The sequence below is a fragment of the Mauremys reevesii genome, linkage group 6 (genome assembly GCF_016161935.1).
Source record: "Mauremys reevesii isolate NIE-2019 linkage group 6, ASM1616193v1, whole genome shotgun sequence".
NCBI classification, from domain to species: domain Eukaryota; kingdom Metazoa; phylum Chordata; order Testudines; family Geoemydidae; genus Mauremys; species Mauremys reevesii.
In genome coordinates, this window is record NC_052628.1 from 91,433,219 (window position 1) to 91,451,517 (window position 18,299).

The 18,299-nt window shown below is 40.1% G+C and overlaps 1 protein-coding gene across 9 annotated transcripts in view; it reads right to left on the minus strand.

Annotated features, from left to right (window-relative positions):
* TRPM3 (transient receptor potential cation channel subfamily M member 3) overlaps window positions 1–18,299 on the minus strand; it is a 600,384-nt gene that overhangs the window by 137,477 nt on the left and 444,608 nt on the right. For all 9 annotated transcript variants that reach the window (XM_039544762.1, XM_039544757.1, XM_039544760.1 and 6 more), the window contains exon 6: window positions 17,085–17,256. In XM_039544762.1, coding sequence (XP_039400696.1) covers window positions 17,085–17,256 — 172 coding nt within the window. The remainder of the gene's footprint in view (window positions 1–17,084; window positions 17,257–18,299) is intronic.

Consider the following 18,299-nt stretch of genomic DNA (forward strand, 5'->3'; position numbering starts at 1 on the left):
ACTAAGGGAGGATTATAATAGAGGTCTATAAAATCATGACTGGTGTGGCGAAAGTAAATAAGGAAGTGTTATTTACTCCTTCTCATAACACAAGAACTAGGGGTCACCAAATGAAATTACTAGGCAGCAGGTTTAAAACAAACAAAAGGAAGTATTTTTTCACACAATGCAGTCAACCTGTGGAACTCCTTTCCAGAGGATGTTGTGAAGGCCAAGACTATAACAGGATTAAAAAAATCTAGATAAATTCATGGATGATAGGTCCATCAATGGCTATTAGCCAGGATGGGCAGGGATGGTGTCCCTCACCTCTGTTTGTCAGAAGCTGGGAATGGGTAACAAGGAGTGGATCACTTGATGATTACCTGTTCTGTTCATTCCCTCTGGGGCACCTGGCATTGGCCACTGTTGGAAGACAGGATACTGGGCTAGATGGACTTTGGTCTGACCCAGTATGGCTGTTCTCCTGTTCTTAAAGTCCCAAAATAATTTTCCTTAATATTATTGAAAAATCCTGGTAAGTTCTTCCTTTAATAAAGGAACATTTCACTATTAGATGGAGCAACCTTAAATATTATCTGTAAAAGTAGCACAGGAAGGTAGGAAATTCTGGAACAAATGAGTTCATTAAACAGAGAACCTCACTGTATAAAACTTTATGTAATAGGAGAATATTTCATTTAAACCAATCTTTGATTTTAAGAAAACTCACTCTACACATGTACTTTAAAGGATATTAAGGGGTACCTTTTCAGGTGAGCCTCTCTACCCAGTCTCTCCTTGTGTATGCACAAAATGGTGCACACACACATTTTTTTTCTGCACTGTCCAGGTACAAACAGTTGTATGCACACTAACACTTAAATTAACCCTTTAAGAGTCTAACACTTGGGACCATGTAAGTAAGTAGTAGCCTTTCTACCTGGAAAATCCATTGGCCCTAATGATTTTTGCAAGTAGAAATGCCACCACTAATATACTCCCAGGTGTTAGACTTTTTAAAGAGCATGCGCAAGTGGAGTTGAGGCCTGTACATCTGGTACTAAATATCCAAGCCACTTGCTTTAGGAATTTTTGAATAGTCTTTCTTTGCTTTCATTATGCAACATTAAAGGTACCTACAGGTACCACCACCACCGGTTCCTCCCCAGCACTATACACAAGTCTATCTAGACATCTCAAGAGATCCGCAACCATCGCACCAGGCAGGCAAGTCACCATGAGGTTCTCCCAGTCATCGCATACCCAAATATCTATGTTTCTAGTGATCGAATCACCCATCACTAATACCTGTCTCTTCTTAATAACTGGAGTTCCCTCCCACAGCAAGGTATCATCATCTGGAATGAGGGTCCCAACTATGAGATTGTTTCCCTCTGCTCCAGTTGGATGTTCTCCTTTCCTGAAACTTTCATCCTCCTCGACAGCACAGAGGCTGTCAGACCAGGGGTGGGACCATTCTACTGTGCCCCAAAAGTCTCATCTATGTACCTCTTTGTCTCCCATAGCTTCTCCAGATCAGCCACCCTGGTCTCCAAAGCCCATACACAGCCTCTGAGGACCAGGAGCTCCTTGCACCGAATGCAGACATATGCCACTTGCCCATAAGGCAGGTAATCATACATGCTGCACTGGGTGCAATAAACTTGAGTAGCCCCCACTCTGTTGCAGGACTTCTGCCTGCATTCTCTTTTTATTCCTGCAGCTCATTCCTTTGTTGGTTTTGTTTTTATCAGGGGGTGTTTTTTGGCTTAACATTAAAGAAGTTTAAGGAATGTAAAGTGTATGTAGCCCCCCTCACTCTCACCCTGTAAACTCCCTCGCAAAACTCCCGTTAGCTAGGTCGCTGATTTCACTTAATTGTCTCTCTCTTAATCTATGCAGAAGTTGCCTTTGCACGTACTGTCCCAGAACTTTGATACCCATAGCTCAGGGAGCACGTACTCTCCTGTGCCATCAGAGAGTCACTTCAGATCAAGCTCAGTACTGCTGCTTCCTGCCTTCTTAACATACCCAAATTCTCAGGTATGCAGCAAGTACCTATGTTGCTCTGTAGAGCAAGCTAATTGCAATGTTGTCTGCAGTTGACCACGGGTTTGCATAGTCCCAAGGCAACACGCAGAGTGGGAGAACAAGCAGAACTGAGTTTGCTTTTAACATATTATACTATTTTTTCTTCATAAAACAGAGTCCTACCCTCTGAAAGTGGTGGTTCTACATAACTACATGAGTCATCAATAAACCACTGTTATAAATGTTTACTGAGGCTCAGAAGGGGAAACGTCACAAATACAGCAATATAACATAGTAAACAATTTGATGCTAGATTAGGTGACATTTAGGAGGAGAAATTTATTTTAATCTCCTCATCCATAAATAGACAAATGAGTTCATGCAGTTACAACAACTGCATTACAAATGTATCTTTGGATATCCACATTTGATTTGGAGGGCTCTGGAGAATCAGTATTAGGTTTTTAGGTTGGTTATTTTAGGTAAATTTTTTGTAAATTTGTAATATATTTAAAATTACCCAGATTATAAGGCAGGTACGTATTTTCTTTAAAAGTGAAATAAATAAATATAATATAATAAAAATGTGCGTGGCAGTTGCAATTTGTGCATGCAAATGCCAGAATGACTTCTCTTTTAAACACATATCTGGATCTTTATCTTTGCTGTGATTTTGTGTATGTCAGAGCAACAAGTCTATTTCTGCATTCATATAGCCATTATGTTTGTCAGTTATAAAGCTTTTATCCAAACACAGGAGGTTAGAATTCAGGATCTTTTACTCCAGTGGCCCCTTCCCATTTGCACTAAAGGAGAATCCCCCTTAGCTGTCATTAGGAAAGATCAATCAAGGTTAATTAAAAAGTTCACCCATTTTTCAAAGCTTTTGACAATTATGGACTAGCTTTTGATCAAACCTGGTCTGAGCTCAGACATATCTGGGTCACACTAGGATTTGGGGATTTTTCTAGCCTGAAACTCTATGTAGAACTTCAGGGCTATGGGACCCATGGTAACTAAAACTGAAATAATAATGTTCTAGATAATCCCTGTGAATTGTAACAGCAGATATTTGTACAGCTCTAGTTAGCAGATATAGTAATGTTTTCCTTGTGTAGGCTAACCACTAGGTCTGAATTACTTTATTAGTGGGGATTGGATGCAACCACTCAGGGGCGGCTCTAGACACCAGCGCGCCAAGCAGGCGCTTGGGGCGCTGGCGGGGGCGGGCGGCATTTGGCTCTCTCGCGCTCGCCTCATGCCCGTCCGGGGGAGCGGGACGGAGGGACACGGACCTGCGCATGGCATGACGCGCGAGTCCCGCCTTCCCGCCGCTCTGAGCTCCCTCGGCGGAGCTCTCGCGGTGGTCCGCCCGCCCCGCGGCTCCGGTGGGGCTCGCCGCATGCCGCGGGGGGCGGAGCCGGCGGGACCGGGGAGACCGCGGGAAGGAGGCGCCCGCGGCGCCGCTGCTCGGCGCTCCTCGCAGGCAGCCCGATCTAGAGCCCTGCAACCACTACAAAAGCACTGGAGCTAATGTAACCCCCACACCTCCTGGGTGTGGTGTTCTGTTCCATCTAGTGGCACTGAGATCACGGGGTGGGGGAGAGAGAGAGGTTCGATCTCACTGGCTGACAACTGGGGTCTGTCAGGGTTACACTAGTATAATATTCAGTGGCATGCTTCAATAGCAAACGCTGACACAAACAAACTGCACAAATGTGTTTTGTGACTTCCAAAACCACTTCCTTTTGTTCTGGGCATTTGTGCTCTTTAATTTTGTGCAGTTCTCATATACCACAGTGAGAGGTACTTTAACAGAAACAATAAACAGGTAAATACGTTGTGTGCCTTGGGGCAGCATTTATATCATATGAAACAAAAGTCCACACCTAACATAAAATCAAAAAGCCTGAGACAGGAATTTTCACTTTCTGAACTCCTTTGCCCTGCAGCAACACGTTATGAACTCCGTTCCCTCTTTCTCTAGAGAGAATATGCCAAAAAGATATTCTCACAGCACCCTTAAATAGAGCAACAGATTTAAAGGGGTCTAAAAGACAGAAACCAGTGCACAGAAAAAGCAAATGCATCCACACTCATCCTGCTGGGCCTAAGTGCTGTTTGATCCACTTACCACAAGATATTCCTGTACCACTTCAAAGAGGCTGCAGCGGTAAAGGAGAAAACCCTGAAATGGCTCAGGACCTTCCTTAAATCTAAAAGGTTATTATAGGGAACCATTTTTCCATCTTTGGAGCCCTCCAGAAACCCTCAAATCTCAATCCTCTGCCTGATACTGTACTATACAGTGTCCATATGAAGCTATTTTAGACCACATGGGTTGTCGTGCCAGTAGTATACAGATAACACACACCTTTATGTCAACATTAAACAACATTTCCCAAGCTTTCCCAAAGCTCAGTTCAGATTATTACCTAGATGCAGAGCAATTGCCTAGAGCTGAACCCAGGAAATTCAGCGGTAATGCTGGTAGGAAGAAGGAACCAAGTTGTTGAACATGTCCCTCCATAACATCTTCTATACTGAGGGCATTTGCCTTCAGATTGTGAAGTTGGTCTGTAACCTTAAGTTCCTTTAGGACACTTCACGGCTACTGGAAGTCCAAATACCTATGGCAACAAAAGAAGTCCACTTTCATCTATGACTAGTAGGGAGATTGTATCCCCTCCTATGAGACACAGATCTACCACAATGATCACCCATCCATGACTTCCAGGCTTGAATACTACAGCTCATTGTGTCTAGGAATGAAGTCTCACATCCTGAAAAACACATAAAACATAGCAGTCAATCTGCTTAGCAACAAAAATCACAGAGTGCTCCAGCCCAGTGCTCTGCTTTCTGCACAGGCTGTCCAATGAATATGGAGCCCAGTTTCAAGGTCTCCCTCAATAGTAAAGCCCTCCATGGGATAGGCTCTAGTATCCTGATAGATTGCCTCTCCTTCTGCTACCATCACCTTCCATCAGAACAATTAAATTATTGACCAACAGGGGAAGATTTGTGAGCTCAGGAGACAGAACTTTGACAGAAGCTTGACAAAGACTATACCTTTCATTAAGATAAGAATGTTCACTCCCACTCCAGAGCAAAATTCAAACTCATTTCTTCAAGTTAGTTTTCCCTCAACAGTTCTTACACAGTAACTAATTAAGTTACTTACTCATCCTATCTACTGGAAAGGTCTGATAGAGAGCGATTATGATGATTATTCCTTTTGGGAGGGGCTCAGATACTACAGTGACGGGTGCACATAAGAGCCTATATAGGCAAAAATAATTTAAAAAGAACCAGAATTCTGAGCCCCTTGTATCCTTTTCTGAACAATTTTAATAACTTGCTAATTTAATAAATCAAATCAATCTTCCAGTTGGTTGGTCCCTCATTACCTGCTATGTCCTTTGAGTTTGAGCAAACTTTAAATTTCAAAGTAATAGAGTTGAAATCACTTAGTTCTTCCTAGTTTCATATCCAAATCATGCACAACTACACATTTTGTACACTATTCTGGCAAAACTATAAATCAGGCGGTCTCTGCTCAAAGTTGAACCCACGTTCTGATGAAGGCTTCTCTGGGTAGTCATGGTAGACAATGCCTGCCCTGTTTTGACTGACATACACTATGATCTTTACCTGGCATTGTACACAGACTGAACACACCTTTCCCAAATCCATTTTCTCTACTCCCTTTCATATGTCATCAGCTCCCACTGCCAGATTCACAAACCATGTTGAATTTTCTGATGACCATGGCCCAAGCTTCCAGGTTGTAATGAAACCTGAAACCAGGCAATTTCAGATGGTTCTTAGTTTTGTTAGGAACATTTCAGACAGCTCCAATTTACAGTGGGTCCCTTTGTTAAAAATAAATCTGTGCGTACCTCTAACTAACTACACACATATGGAAATGCATCAAGTGCTGCACAGAATGTGAAAAGAAAATCGAACGTAAATGAACATTCCAATGCATTTGATGATGGTGCAATGGTCAAAAAAAGATGCCAGTGATGACAGTTGAACGTCCCTTTGCCTTCCCAGCCCCCTTCATATATTCTCAGGCATAGGATGACAAAGGGAAGTCCACGGGTCACATGAATAGATACTGTAGACATGTAACATTGTTGGAATTCCCTTCTCCACACAACCAGAACCACCCCAACCTTGCTGTTTAGTTTCTTCACTCTGCCTGTTGAGAAATAAACTACCCTACTACATACAGAATGAATTATTAAACAAGAAAGACTGATGCCCTTGCTTAACACTCTAACACAGTCCTGGTTACTTAGCTCATTGATTGTATGAAGTAAAAGGTACAGAGCAAAACTTCGGAGCTGAACGCCTTCAAACTGTGAATTGGAGCTGAATGTTGTGTCTGACCCCTATCTTATAAGGTGACAAAATAAAAGCTTGGATTGAAACAACCCTAGTCTCAGGAAAAGTTCAGATTTGGATTGTATTTGTTGCCATCTCTAGTCTGAAGAGATTCTTATGCCTGTGTTGCAGAAACAACAATATCTGAAACCAGCCAAGTTTTAAAAGGAGCCAGCATGGTGCAGTGGCTATACCACAAGACTGGAACTCAAGAGATCTGGGTTCCATTCATTCTCACAATGACTTGTCATGTGAACTTGGACAAGTCATTTAATCTCTGTTTCATTTTCACCCTCTGTAAAAATGGGGGCAATGATGCCTAGCACCCTCTTCAGCGTACTTTGATATCCTGGGTGAAAAGCATTATGTGAGCACTGAGACCAAAAGGTAAATTGGGACAATGTGCTGTGATTTAAGATGTGAGCACCAATGGAATGGGTGCACTCCCTCACAAAGCATTCATTCAGTTCCTGCAGGGATATTTTGTCTACTGTTTGGCATCATAATTTATTCTGAAAAGGGCACTGAATTGTTTTTTTAAAAAAAGAAAAGGAGGCTTCTTACCACTACTATGCCACAAATGTAAATAAAGAGAAGAAAGCACCTGAGAGGGAGTAAACACAGATCAACCCTCCCAATTCCTCCCCCCCGCCCGCATCCTGAAACTTGCAAACCTTGATGTATAATTGGTTGGCTTTCTGGGGCTATTTCTTAGGACTTTGCAATATTCACAGCAAGAAGCAAAACAAGAAAAAATAAGAAAAGTTTAAGGATTATTATTTATAAACAATTAAAAATTTTTTTTAGAAAGCTCTTTGGTTGCAGTGTTCTAATGTAACTACAGGCTGATGTTGCAGTGTTCTGTCATTTGCCACAGTAGCCTCCTTATTACGGATTTAGTTAGTAATTACAAGTTCATGGCCAGACTCTGCTAACTTCACTCACAATTAGCAGTTTCTTATTGCATGGGAAGTTCCAGGAAGCCAGTGGGACTATTCTTAGGATAAGGCACTACCAAATGTGAGTAAGGTTATCACAAGCTTACCCTATGCAGAGTAAGACATGGGCAAGACATACTTCCCAGGGAAAAAAAAAACACAAAGTGCTGCAGGATATGGAATTGGTGATTCAGTAGATGGTGCTTTTTCTGTGTGTATTTCTGCACTGCAGTTGGAAACGTACCTCCCAGCCCAGGCAGACAGATGCGCTAGTTCTGCTCAAGCTAATCAGCTAAAAACAGCAGTGCAGACACTGTGGCTAGCTACCGGAGTTTGGACACAGAGGTCTGGGCAGACTTATACTGAAGTGGCTAGCCTATGTCACCGCCTGTGCCACAATGTCCACACAGCTATTTTTGGCACTCTAACTCAAGCAGACCTAGCACGTCTGTCTGACCAAGCTGAGAGGCATGCTCCTAGCTGCAGTGTAGACATGCCCTAGGAGTCAGTGTTTAACAAATAGTTCAAAAGGGTGCTTGGGGATGCTGGCTTGGAGTTTTGGTTTACTAATGAGAAGTAAAGCTGAGATCCTGATCACTTGTGATCATTAACGAGTCCATGAGAATAGAGGTGTTGACACTGAGATCCTGATTAAATTCTAATATGGATAATTAAACTTTTATTGTTTAAAATCCCATGGTGGCTTTAATTGGTTAAGATATTCTTCATCCTCTTCCTCTGTCCCTAAAGTGTTGTGTAATGTTATTTGTAGCCATGATATAATACAATAGCTACTACCTTAGGGTAGGTCTATTCTTACCCGCTGGGTCGACGCGTAGAGTTCGACTTCTCGGAGTTCGAACTCTGAACGCGCTCCCGTCGACTCCGGAACTCCACCACCGCAAACGGCGGTGGCGGAGTCGACGGGGGAGCCGCGGACTTCGATCCTGCGGCGTCTGGATGGGTGAGTAGCTCAAACTAAGGTAGTTCGACTTCAGCTACGCTATTCGCGTAGCTGAAGTTGCGTACCTTAGTTCGATCCCCCCCCCCCTTAGTGTAGACCAGGCCTTACAAAATGGCTGCTGCATTTTGGTGGGGGTGAAATTATTTCACTCTCTATATAGGGCAAACTCCCGCCCCTGCATAAAAGGGAGGGTACAAAAAACTTCCCCCTCCACAGTGCAACACTTGGATAGGAACCTGGCCTATCTTTTACACTGAACACCAAGCTGGGAAAGCATTGAATGTATTCACTAGTGGCTGGGGCCCAACTTTCTTTAGAAGATCTGGTCTGCTGGCTCAGGAGTGTGACCCAGCCTCCTTTGCACATATACTGAAATTGGCGCAACAATTACGTGCACTGCAGAGCATGTTCCCCTAAGTCCCTTGTGTTGGCCTGCCTGCCCCGGGAAAATGGCTAAAGGACCTACCATACCTTCCATTCTACTGCTCTATTCTGGTTTTGAAGAGAGAAGCATTTTGTCCAGTTCCACAAAGCACATTTAGGTTTGTGAAAGTTGCTACATAAATGAATTAACTAAAGCATTCTGATTGAAAACCCACACAGAATATAGCATGCTTTGATTTTATTTCCACTAGCTTAATGCAAATGTTTCAAATACATCTTCCAGTGTATTAACTGGCTTCTTTGGTTCCTTATTTTTAATTGTATTTCAGAGACTTCTGGAGAAATAAAAAAAAATTAAAACTGAGCTCAGCTTTTGGGGTTTTTTAAAAATCTATTTTCCCAGCAGATATAAAATGCTCCATCAGCTTTTCCTGAAGAGAAACATAGTAGCTACTCTTACTGAGAGCAAAGAACTTTAATAAAAGAAAGCTGCACGTCTGGCTTTGTTTGTTTGTTTTTCTTATCTATTATGACCAGATTAGGGCCCAGGCTTTATATCTATATATCCTTTTCTTCTTTTTCTTCTTCTTCATCTCTTGTGAAGGTGAAGCCCCCCAGCTCAAAGTTACACTTTATACTGAACAGGCAAGTGAAGTAAATGTAAGCAAAGATTTTTTTCCAAAGCTAATGGAGAGTCTTTAGGGCCACAAATCAGGTTTGCAAATGTCTCATGAGCCCCCTTTTCTGCACTTATCGCGACCATGAGGGTCAGTTATCCCTCTTATAAAGCATACTGAATAGAAAACTAAATAAAAAATGTTCCCTGGGAATTAAGTCCAAACATTTGGTGATAGAACAGAGCACAAAATTGGCAGAGTTGGTGCTTTCATGCAGCACTGGAGTATTTGTTATATTTACTTGCCTTTTCCAATTATAAAAACCCAATTACTTGGTATTGAAAATGCTCATTTCCCTTTTGTTGAGGGCAACCTGTGGAATAGGATAGCAAACTGCATCTCAAAATGCCTGAATGATTGATGTTTAATAAACACTAACCACGGTTGTAGCTGCCATGTATGCTCTGCTCATCTGGAGATTTCTTGTGTCTCCAAATAAGACACTACACTCACTGGAAACAAAAGACAGGCTGAAGTGACTATTCAGTTCTCATAGGTACTGATTCATAATGAAGACAGGCTCCATAAATCTATATGCCCTTTCTGCTTTAGGGTTCCTTTTAGATTTTAAGAACAACATTAACTGTAAAAGGAAATATAGCTGGCAAGAATGGTATAGTATATGGGCTTGCCACCATACTTGCCGTATTGAGTTTATGATATATAAATATCATATATATGAGCACGTTCAAAGCAAGGACAATAATTGTCTGCTTGCTGGAATACTTGCGTATGTGAGGATATTCTATAATTAAACATACATTTTCTGTGTTATGTTTCCAGGTTCTGAAACCCAGGTGAGGGTATCAGTTAATAAGAATACTAACTAGAGCTGGTGACAAAGTATTTATACACATCCATTCAAATAAAAACTGAGAATTTGCTCCTACTGTAGTCACAACACCTTTTATTCATTTCCCATAAATATCTGTAGGACAGATTTTCTGGCGTTCTGCCCCATATTTACACTATCTGAGGATTAGGCCCTTGTATGAGTGAATTTTTCCCCTTTCTTCCCACAAGAACATTCAAGGACAGGAAAAATACTGTATACATGTTTGAGGTGATGGGTTTGAGAGCCAACCAATCTAGGGAGCAATAGCAATACCTTACGACTTAAGTAACCAATAAGATCACAACAATAGTGATTATGAATAATAAATATGCAAAGAAATAGGCACCAAGATATCAGGTGGAAAATAGAGCTAGGAATATCTGACATGAGACTTTGTAAACATTGGATAACATTTATTTAAAATATGGAGTACTACTGAAGTGTTCTTTTAATTACCCAGAGAACTTTCTGTAACATGTGTACACTACAGAGTGTCAACCAATTAGGATGATTTTTTCCCCAACAAAGCTTAAACAGCCTATGGACAACACCTGCCAGTTGCATTGTGTTACACTTGTAGTTATCTCAAACCAATAGAAAACTTATTATTTCTCAAGATAGCAAACATGAATAATTTAGTGCCTGAAATTTTTAAATGCACTGTGGATGATAACTCTTTTTTTTAGGTCTACCACCACTACTTAGTAATTTTCAGGCATGACTGATAAATGCAGCTAGATTTCCAAAGCCATAGTGAAACTTGAAGTAGTAATGCACCATCAGTCATATCTGACACATCAGTATTTAATAGAAATGCTTCATTAATGTCTGGGAATGTTATAATTGGATGATTTGCAATAGGCCGTTTTAAGTAATTAGATGCTTCACTGCACTCCAATGTCCGTTCAGTGGGTACATCATTTGAGTCAGATGATGGATTGAGCTCTCCTCCATGTTGTCCCTTAATATTTTCCCAGAACAGGAACAAAGACCTGGCTGTGCTCTTATTTCTGCAGGATCATTTAATTTTTACCGATCTCTAATCTGATGCTTGTTAACAAAATAATATTTGGGGAGAAGGAAAATTAACCCACCTGTTTCAACTGATTTGTTTTGTAAACTGGCACCTTTGAAACCTACTTCTCTCTATCCTTCAGACATGATCCATGTTCTCTCAGGCAACACAAAATATTCTGTATAGCACCATTAAAATGTCAAACAACATTCCGCAGTCAACTACATATAAACAAGCCAACTATATACAGCAGATAACAACATATCACAGAGGTACAGTAGCTTCTACACAAAGATGAGGAGAGGTAAAATGCCCAGGTATTGGGGAGAATAACTAAGCATGGGAAAAGCAGAATGGGCTCAGTTAGTGAGATTTGATTGTCTTAAGCAAAGAAGTTGGATCATATACCAGGGAAGAGGTGGATCTTGATGTATAAGAAGAAGTTAATGTCTGGCACTTCTATGTCTTCTATCTAAATACCTCAAAGTATTTTGTAAACATTACCATATTAAGCCTCAAAACGCTCCTCTGGATTAGTATTATTTAAATTTTACATATAGGGAAATTAAAGAATGGAAGTGTTAGGTGACTTGCTAATGGCCACACATGAAGTCTGTGACAGAACCAGGAACGGAACCTATGTCATGACACAATGAGACAATTTCTGAAGGTGAAAGTCTGTTTACTAGAAGGCTATATCATCTACAAGAAAAAGTGAAAGAAGAGTGGGTCTGGTATTTGGAGAGGGATGGCCTGGAGAGAGAGACGAAGTGAGGGAGAGACAAGGAAAGAAAGTCCACAAAGGATATTGAAGACTAGAGGGAAGATTTGTAATGGATTCTGAAATGATTAAGAAATTATTAAGATTTTGGAAGATGGGGCTGATGTGATCCTCCATATGAACAAAATGAAGTGTTGAAAATTTAGATGGATTTTAAAAATGGAATTACAGTAGCCAAGAGGAGATGGAGGCATGCATGAGAATTTCAGAAGAGTAGTAATCAAGATAGCTTCCATGCTGTAGTAATATATATTTCAGGTACCAGTGCCTGCGTAATTCCAACCTGTTGAATAGTGGAGTTAGCCATGTTTCTCAGCATATTTTAAGCACCTAAATCTTTATTTTGGCACCTGAGTCACTGGCTTGAGTTCCAAAGGAGTGGAACTCAAGCATTTCTATGTAGCTTGCCATAACGTAATTGCAGCGGTACCATATTATCTCTTGGCAACAACCCCCACGCCATAGGTTATCCAAATGTTCAGAATCAAAACTTGCAGTATTTTGATCTAGTCAGATAACATCTGTGATGTATATACTGTAATGAGAGATATTTCAGCATTAAGTGCATTTTAGAAGCACTGAACCAGAAATCAGTAAAGTAGTAGTGGTGAGGGATAACAACACTGAATTAGAAATTGTCTGACTTGCCTGTGTTAGTTCTGGCTGTTAAGGAACCTAAATGCCAGCTCTATTGTAGAAATAGTCTACCCATAGCATCACAGCTTGATTGTAGAAATAGTCTACTCATTGCATCACAGCTTGAAGAGAACTGAACTCTAGTTATAGGTCCATGAAGCCTTTTACCCTTTGAGTAGGGAAACTTTGCTCTCTAAACATTTCTCATGGAAGCTATTAATATAATTTTACAATCCATTTATAAAATGTTCTTAAAATATAATGGAAAAATACTGTTTTTCTTTTGCATTCAAATTGGGTATAAATTATCTCTTCTATTTTGTGACAAATTGTCTTTGTAATGCTGCATGAATAGGTTATAAGTTTAGCAGGCAGCTCAGAGACACCTGCTCATAACCTGAGGAGAGAATTCTGCACAGGGGCAGCCATGCTGTGGTCAAACTCTGTCTTAACCCTTTTCCTCTGACTAAGGAGTGGCGTGATCACCAACCTATATACAATCAAGGATGTGGTCAAGGAAACCATGAACATACACCATATTTTCCCAACTCTGCACAGAGATGGAAATGGGGTGGGTCTTCTCCAACTGACTGGCAGCTGAGGAGATGCAATACCTCAGCATGTCCCAAGAAAGAGAGAGTTCCTGGATGGCAGCTTCAAAAATGGATCTGTGTCTGTGAGAAGATGGAGCCCATCAGGAATGAAAATAACCTATTCCCAGTAACTGGTGGATGAATGGACAAGGGGAATGAAGACAGCTCCCCTCCCTACCCTCTGTCCAACCGATCCCTCCAACTTCCCCCCTAAACAAGAAAGGCACAGTTTTAGCCTCTTTGTCTCTCTCCTGAAAGAGCTCCACACCTCTCAGGTATGGAGTGGTGATCAACAACCTCCACTTTTATAGACTTCAGTGACAATTGTCCTCAGGGTAGGTCTGCTCAGTGCAGAACCAGGTAACTTGGCTATGTTTAAAGTATTTTTTCCACTCATGGGGTGGGGGTGGGGGAACAGGCAAGATTTGCTCTAAGCACATTTTCAGGCCCATATATTGATCTCTGACTCCATGCACAATTCACTTTGATATAGCCAGTATATGACCCTGAGTGCTGGGCCACAAGTTACAGACACAACAGAAACCAACTTTGGATAACTTTCCCCGTGTCTGAAAACATCATTCTAATTTCTGAACCATTAATGGAGCCAAATACTGAAATTCAGAATTGAGGCAATGAAGGAGGTATGAAGTGGGGTTAGGGGAAGTGGCGGTGGTGGACAAGGCTTTCTAAATCTCAGGAACAGTACTAATTACTGATTTCCAAAGAAAATATTCCTTGAGGATATTTCCCTAATTGTGCTTCATACATTTATGCAGAGCCTAAACTAAGCACGGTGCTTTACATTCAGTACAGGCATATTAGCCACTGATGAGTGATCAAGAATAATGTCACTTTAATGAGAGAACTAGTTTATATTTTCAGAATTATCTGGCACATTTGGAGGCCTCCTCTTACATTTTAATAATAAGACTCATCTCTACTCCCCTTTGACTTGCCTAATATATTTGTGTATGATCTAGTTTTCAGCTACTTTAGGAGGTCATGCGAACTAAAAGCCTTTGTTTAGATGTGGTCTACATTACTGAGCCTCTAAACTACTGTTCAATACATTGAAAAAGGACCTAGAATCAAGGCAAAGATGATTAAAAGACTTTCAAAATGTAGATCTTGTATGAGATGGGAAAGGTCGAGAGTTTTTATAACACGTTTTGAATAAAATGACAATCCTGCTATCTGTGGCTGAGATGGGTTGCCAACTGTTCATTAGATCCTGAATCTGTGCTGTTGCCTAGCCCTTTGCTCTTTTGATTTGTGATCAGGTCAAAAACGTGCCTTTTTCTGACTTTTCTGTCTCTGAGGACTGGAGCCTGACACTGTCAAGGAGCATTTTCCACTTCAGGCTGCTGATTATTTAAAACTGTAAATATGGGCATACATGCACAATTGTGCACACTCTGGTTCGGATTTAAGTCCCTTCAGAGCAGTGCCACTATGCATCCTGGGGCAAGCGGTAAAGGTGTCCACTATGCTGCTTTTTCTGCTAGAAGTATAAGGGAAAGGCATCAGAGAGCAGCCATCTGTTTGACCCAATTGTGCAGGTGTTCTTTATCTTATCTCATCCATATGGTAACCTTAATAATTAAGCTTGGCAAACCTCAGAATTCCTTTTGAAACAAACTCAAGTACACTATGTTTTGTTTTGCTGAAGGTTACTTGCAAGTCCTACATCTCCGCTTGTAAAGGCACCCACTTTCCAGACTTCATTGCACCATGACCCATGAACTCCCACTCAGCAGCCTTCCCATCCATCAGTTCTTCCAAATTTCCTGTTGCCTTACCAGCACTACCTCTGGCTTTTGGATCCCTCTACCACTGAAGATATGTTGCAAGGCCAAACTGTTTTTATTTGAGTCTCTGATGCTTCCACTTTGAAACCTTGCATAATCTGGCTGGCAGCAGAGATTGCTCCGAATTGCATTATGAGTCAGAGCTGAAAGTTCAAGTAGATGTTCCAGGGCCAAGTCATCTTTATATTTTATCTTTAAAGGTGTGTGTATAAGATGACAGAGGTATATGAAGGTGTGTATATGAAGTAGTAGAGGTAGAATGGAAGATCAACTGAGGGGCAAGAGTCAGAGAGAGATGAGTTGGGGCCACAATGGAAGATCAGCCAATGTGTGGACAAGAACGGAAGAGGAGGGGGAAGGGTTATATAGTTTTGGATGGGGTGGCTCCAGCAGGGGGGAATCAAGGAGAGAGGTCCTCCATAGTTTAGGAGATTCTGGTAACAGTCAGGTAAGTATCTAACTTGAACTGCTGAAGCTTTTAAAGTTAATTCATTAATACTAATAATGCCTTTCAATAATCTTTTGCCTAAAATGAGCTAAGGTAAATATCTAAGTGAAAAGGGATCAACAATTCCAATAAAGTTATTTTTACATGAAGTTTCCCTAACATGTGATTGTTGTACTATATAGATTGAATCTCCTCAAAAGTCCTCAAAAGTAATTATTTATGCCACAGCTTGATATAGTCAGATTACATTATTTGTACCATTGTTGAACATGATGCTTTGCTGTTGGTTAACTTATGTTTAGATCATATTGTGCCTATTGGCTGAGGATACATACATACCGCCACCTGAGAAGAAAAGAGAAGCCCACTGATGGGTGAAAATAGTAAGCCTGGAAACAGCAATAATCTAGAAAATACTTCCCATTTCGGCTTTTTTGGCATGAAAACAGTTGGATCTTGCAGTGAAGTTGGAAGCTCTGAGGCATACTTCACTCTTCAGAAGTTGCTATATTGAACTGCTAAATAACATTTGTTTTCTAGTTTGTAATGTCCGTATAAATATACAAGAATTTCAACTTTAACATGAAAGGTCCTTCTTGATATACAGGCCTTCACCCCAAAGTGGCTTGTTTGAATTAAGCCCCGTTTGATAATATATGAAAGTCACTACTGTTTAGAACTGGGCGGGAAATGGTTATTCTGTCCCATTAATATTTATGAGAGTTCAAAATCTTTTCTCATCTTGAATTGAGATGAAATGTCAAAATTGCAAAAATATTAATGAAATGAAAAAGATTTTAATTTTTTTGAGGGGTCAATCAAAACACTTATTTTAAAACAGATAGAAATTGAATCTCCTTTTTCAGTCTAATTAGTTTAAATTTCATAATTTTTTGTTTAGAAAATTCCAAAATAAAACATTTTGACAATTTTGAATTTTTTCTTGGCATTTTTTTGAATTGAGAAATTTGTTGAACCCAATTCTGTTTTTCAAACAGTTCCAGTTTTGACAAATGGGCCATTTTTTGATGAAAATACGATGCCTCAAAAATTTTCCAACACACTCTATTACCATGTAATGGCTGCTTGGTTAAATGAATTTTGTGGACTCATTCCAGTTTCAGGTATCCATATCATAAAAGCTACCACCACAGTTGGCTCTAAAATGCACCTTTGTTGAAAGTTCTCAGCAAAGAGGCTGTGGATTCAATTGCTATTCAACTGGTTTTCTTCCTTGCTTGCTAAATGGAACAGCTGCCTACATTTTCTGAGTTTTAATTTTCTAAAGGATATAAAATATACATACCATGACAGAAAAATTTTGGACTCAATCTAACTTTGCTGTGGAATGAACCCTAATAGCTTTGGCCACTATAGTCAAACTACCAGAAACTAATTCAACCTATGTTATTTGAGCTCTACTTGTACATTTGTACACCTAAAATGTTATTTTTGTTTACTTTACATACAGTAACTCATGTTTACCATGTTACTAAAAACTCCCATGCCCTTTGTAGATGAACAATTGTCTACTTAGATTCTCAGTGTCCTTCCTATAATTGTCATTTATACAATAATAGAGAAATATGTTACTCACTTGTGTTTATCTTCTGAAGTGAGATGTGCTTTTCCAGCTGTCTACGAAGTTTCACTTCTGCTCCATATTTGCCAGTAGTCCCATTGTCAGCCAGAATAAAATGGGAGTGCATACTATTGAGTACTGTCAGTTTACTCATAGGATTGGACATTGTCTGGTACGGTCGGACCACCTGCATTATAGAGACAGAAAATGCTCAATACGACAAGACAGCAAACACCCTCTGATTAAAGTAAATCATGAGGTACAAAATATTTATGCGGAGTTGTAAAGAGGTCACCATTAAAAAGTAATTGTTTGCCAATAGTTACTACTTTATAGTATTTGAGATATTGCAGTTTCCATGGCATAGGAAATAACTGTGGCACTTGCAATGGTGTGGTATTTTTTGGTAAATAATGACTTACTAAGGCTGCACTGTTAAAAAGAACTCTAGGATATTCTCTTTCAATGGGACTGAAGAGAGTTACCTTTCAGTCACCTTAAAGAATTTTAGAGCAATCACTACATTTTGTATTTTACTTGCACAACTGTATACCCCTTACTTACCTTATTTTCATCACTCTGTGCTTCAATAGCCATTGCCATCTGTGAGTTTCTCTTTCCTCCCATCTATCCAACAGAAAGGAGTTTTCATTCTCTGGTATTTCTGTGCCTCACTCTTTCTTCATAGCATTCACCAACAGAATGAAAACTGTTCTCTGTAAAATTCTAGTCTACCTTCTATTGTTTGCCCTATCTTTGCTCAAACTTTTCATTCCACTTTGTTTTCCCTTTAAATCAAGGTGAAATTCACACTTATGTAGAGGGCCAGGGCAAGAACTTTCCACCACTTAAATGATAAATCCCACTTAAGACCTCAAAATAGGGGAAAGGCCTTGTGCAGGTACTCTGTACATTGGTGAATTTCACCCTCAGAAGAATACACACTTATAGCCATGTAAGCGATGTCATCCCAGGTCAATCAGCTAAGATAATGGTTAATATATACAAGCCTGCAAATTATACAAGTAACCTAGTTGTTCCAATAGTGCTGTACTTTAAACATGTGTACAATTACTCAGCTGTATAGAAAAAGGAAAATATTTGGAAAAATTTCAATTTAATGGATAACATACAACTTTGATGGTAGATTATTTATCATTTTAAAAGATAATGATGTCCAGCATGACTTATAGTTGTATTAATGTGACATGATGCATCACAGTAGGAGGG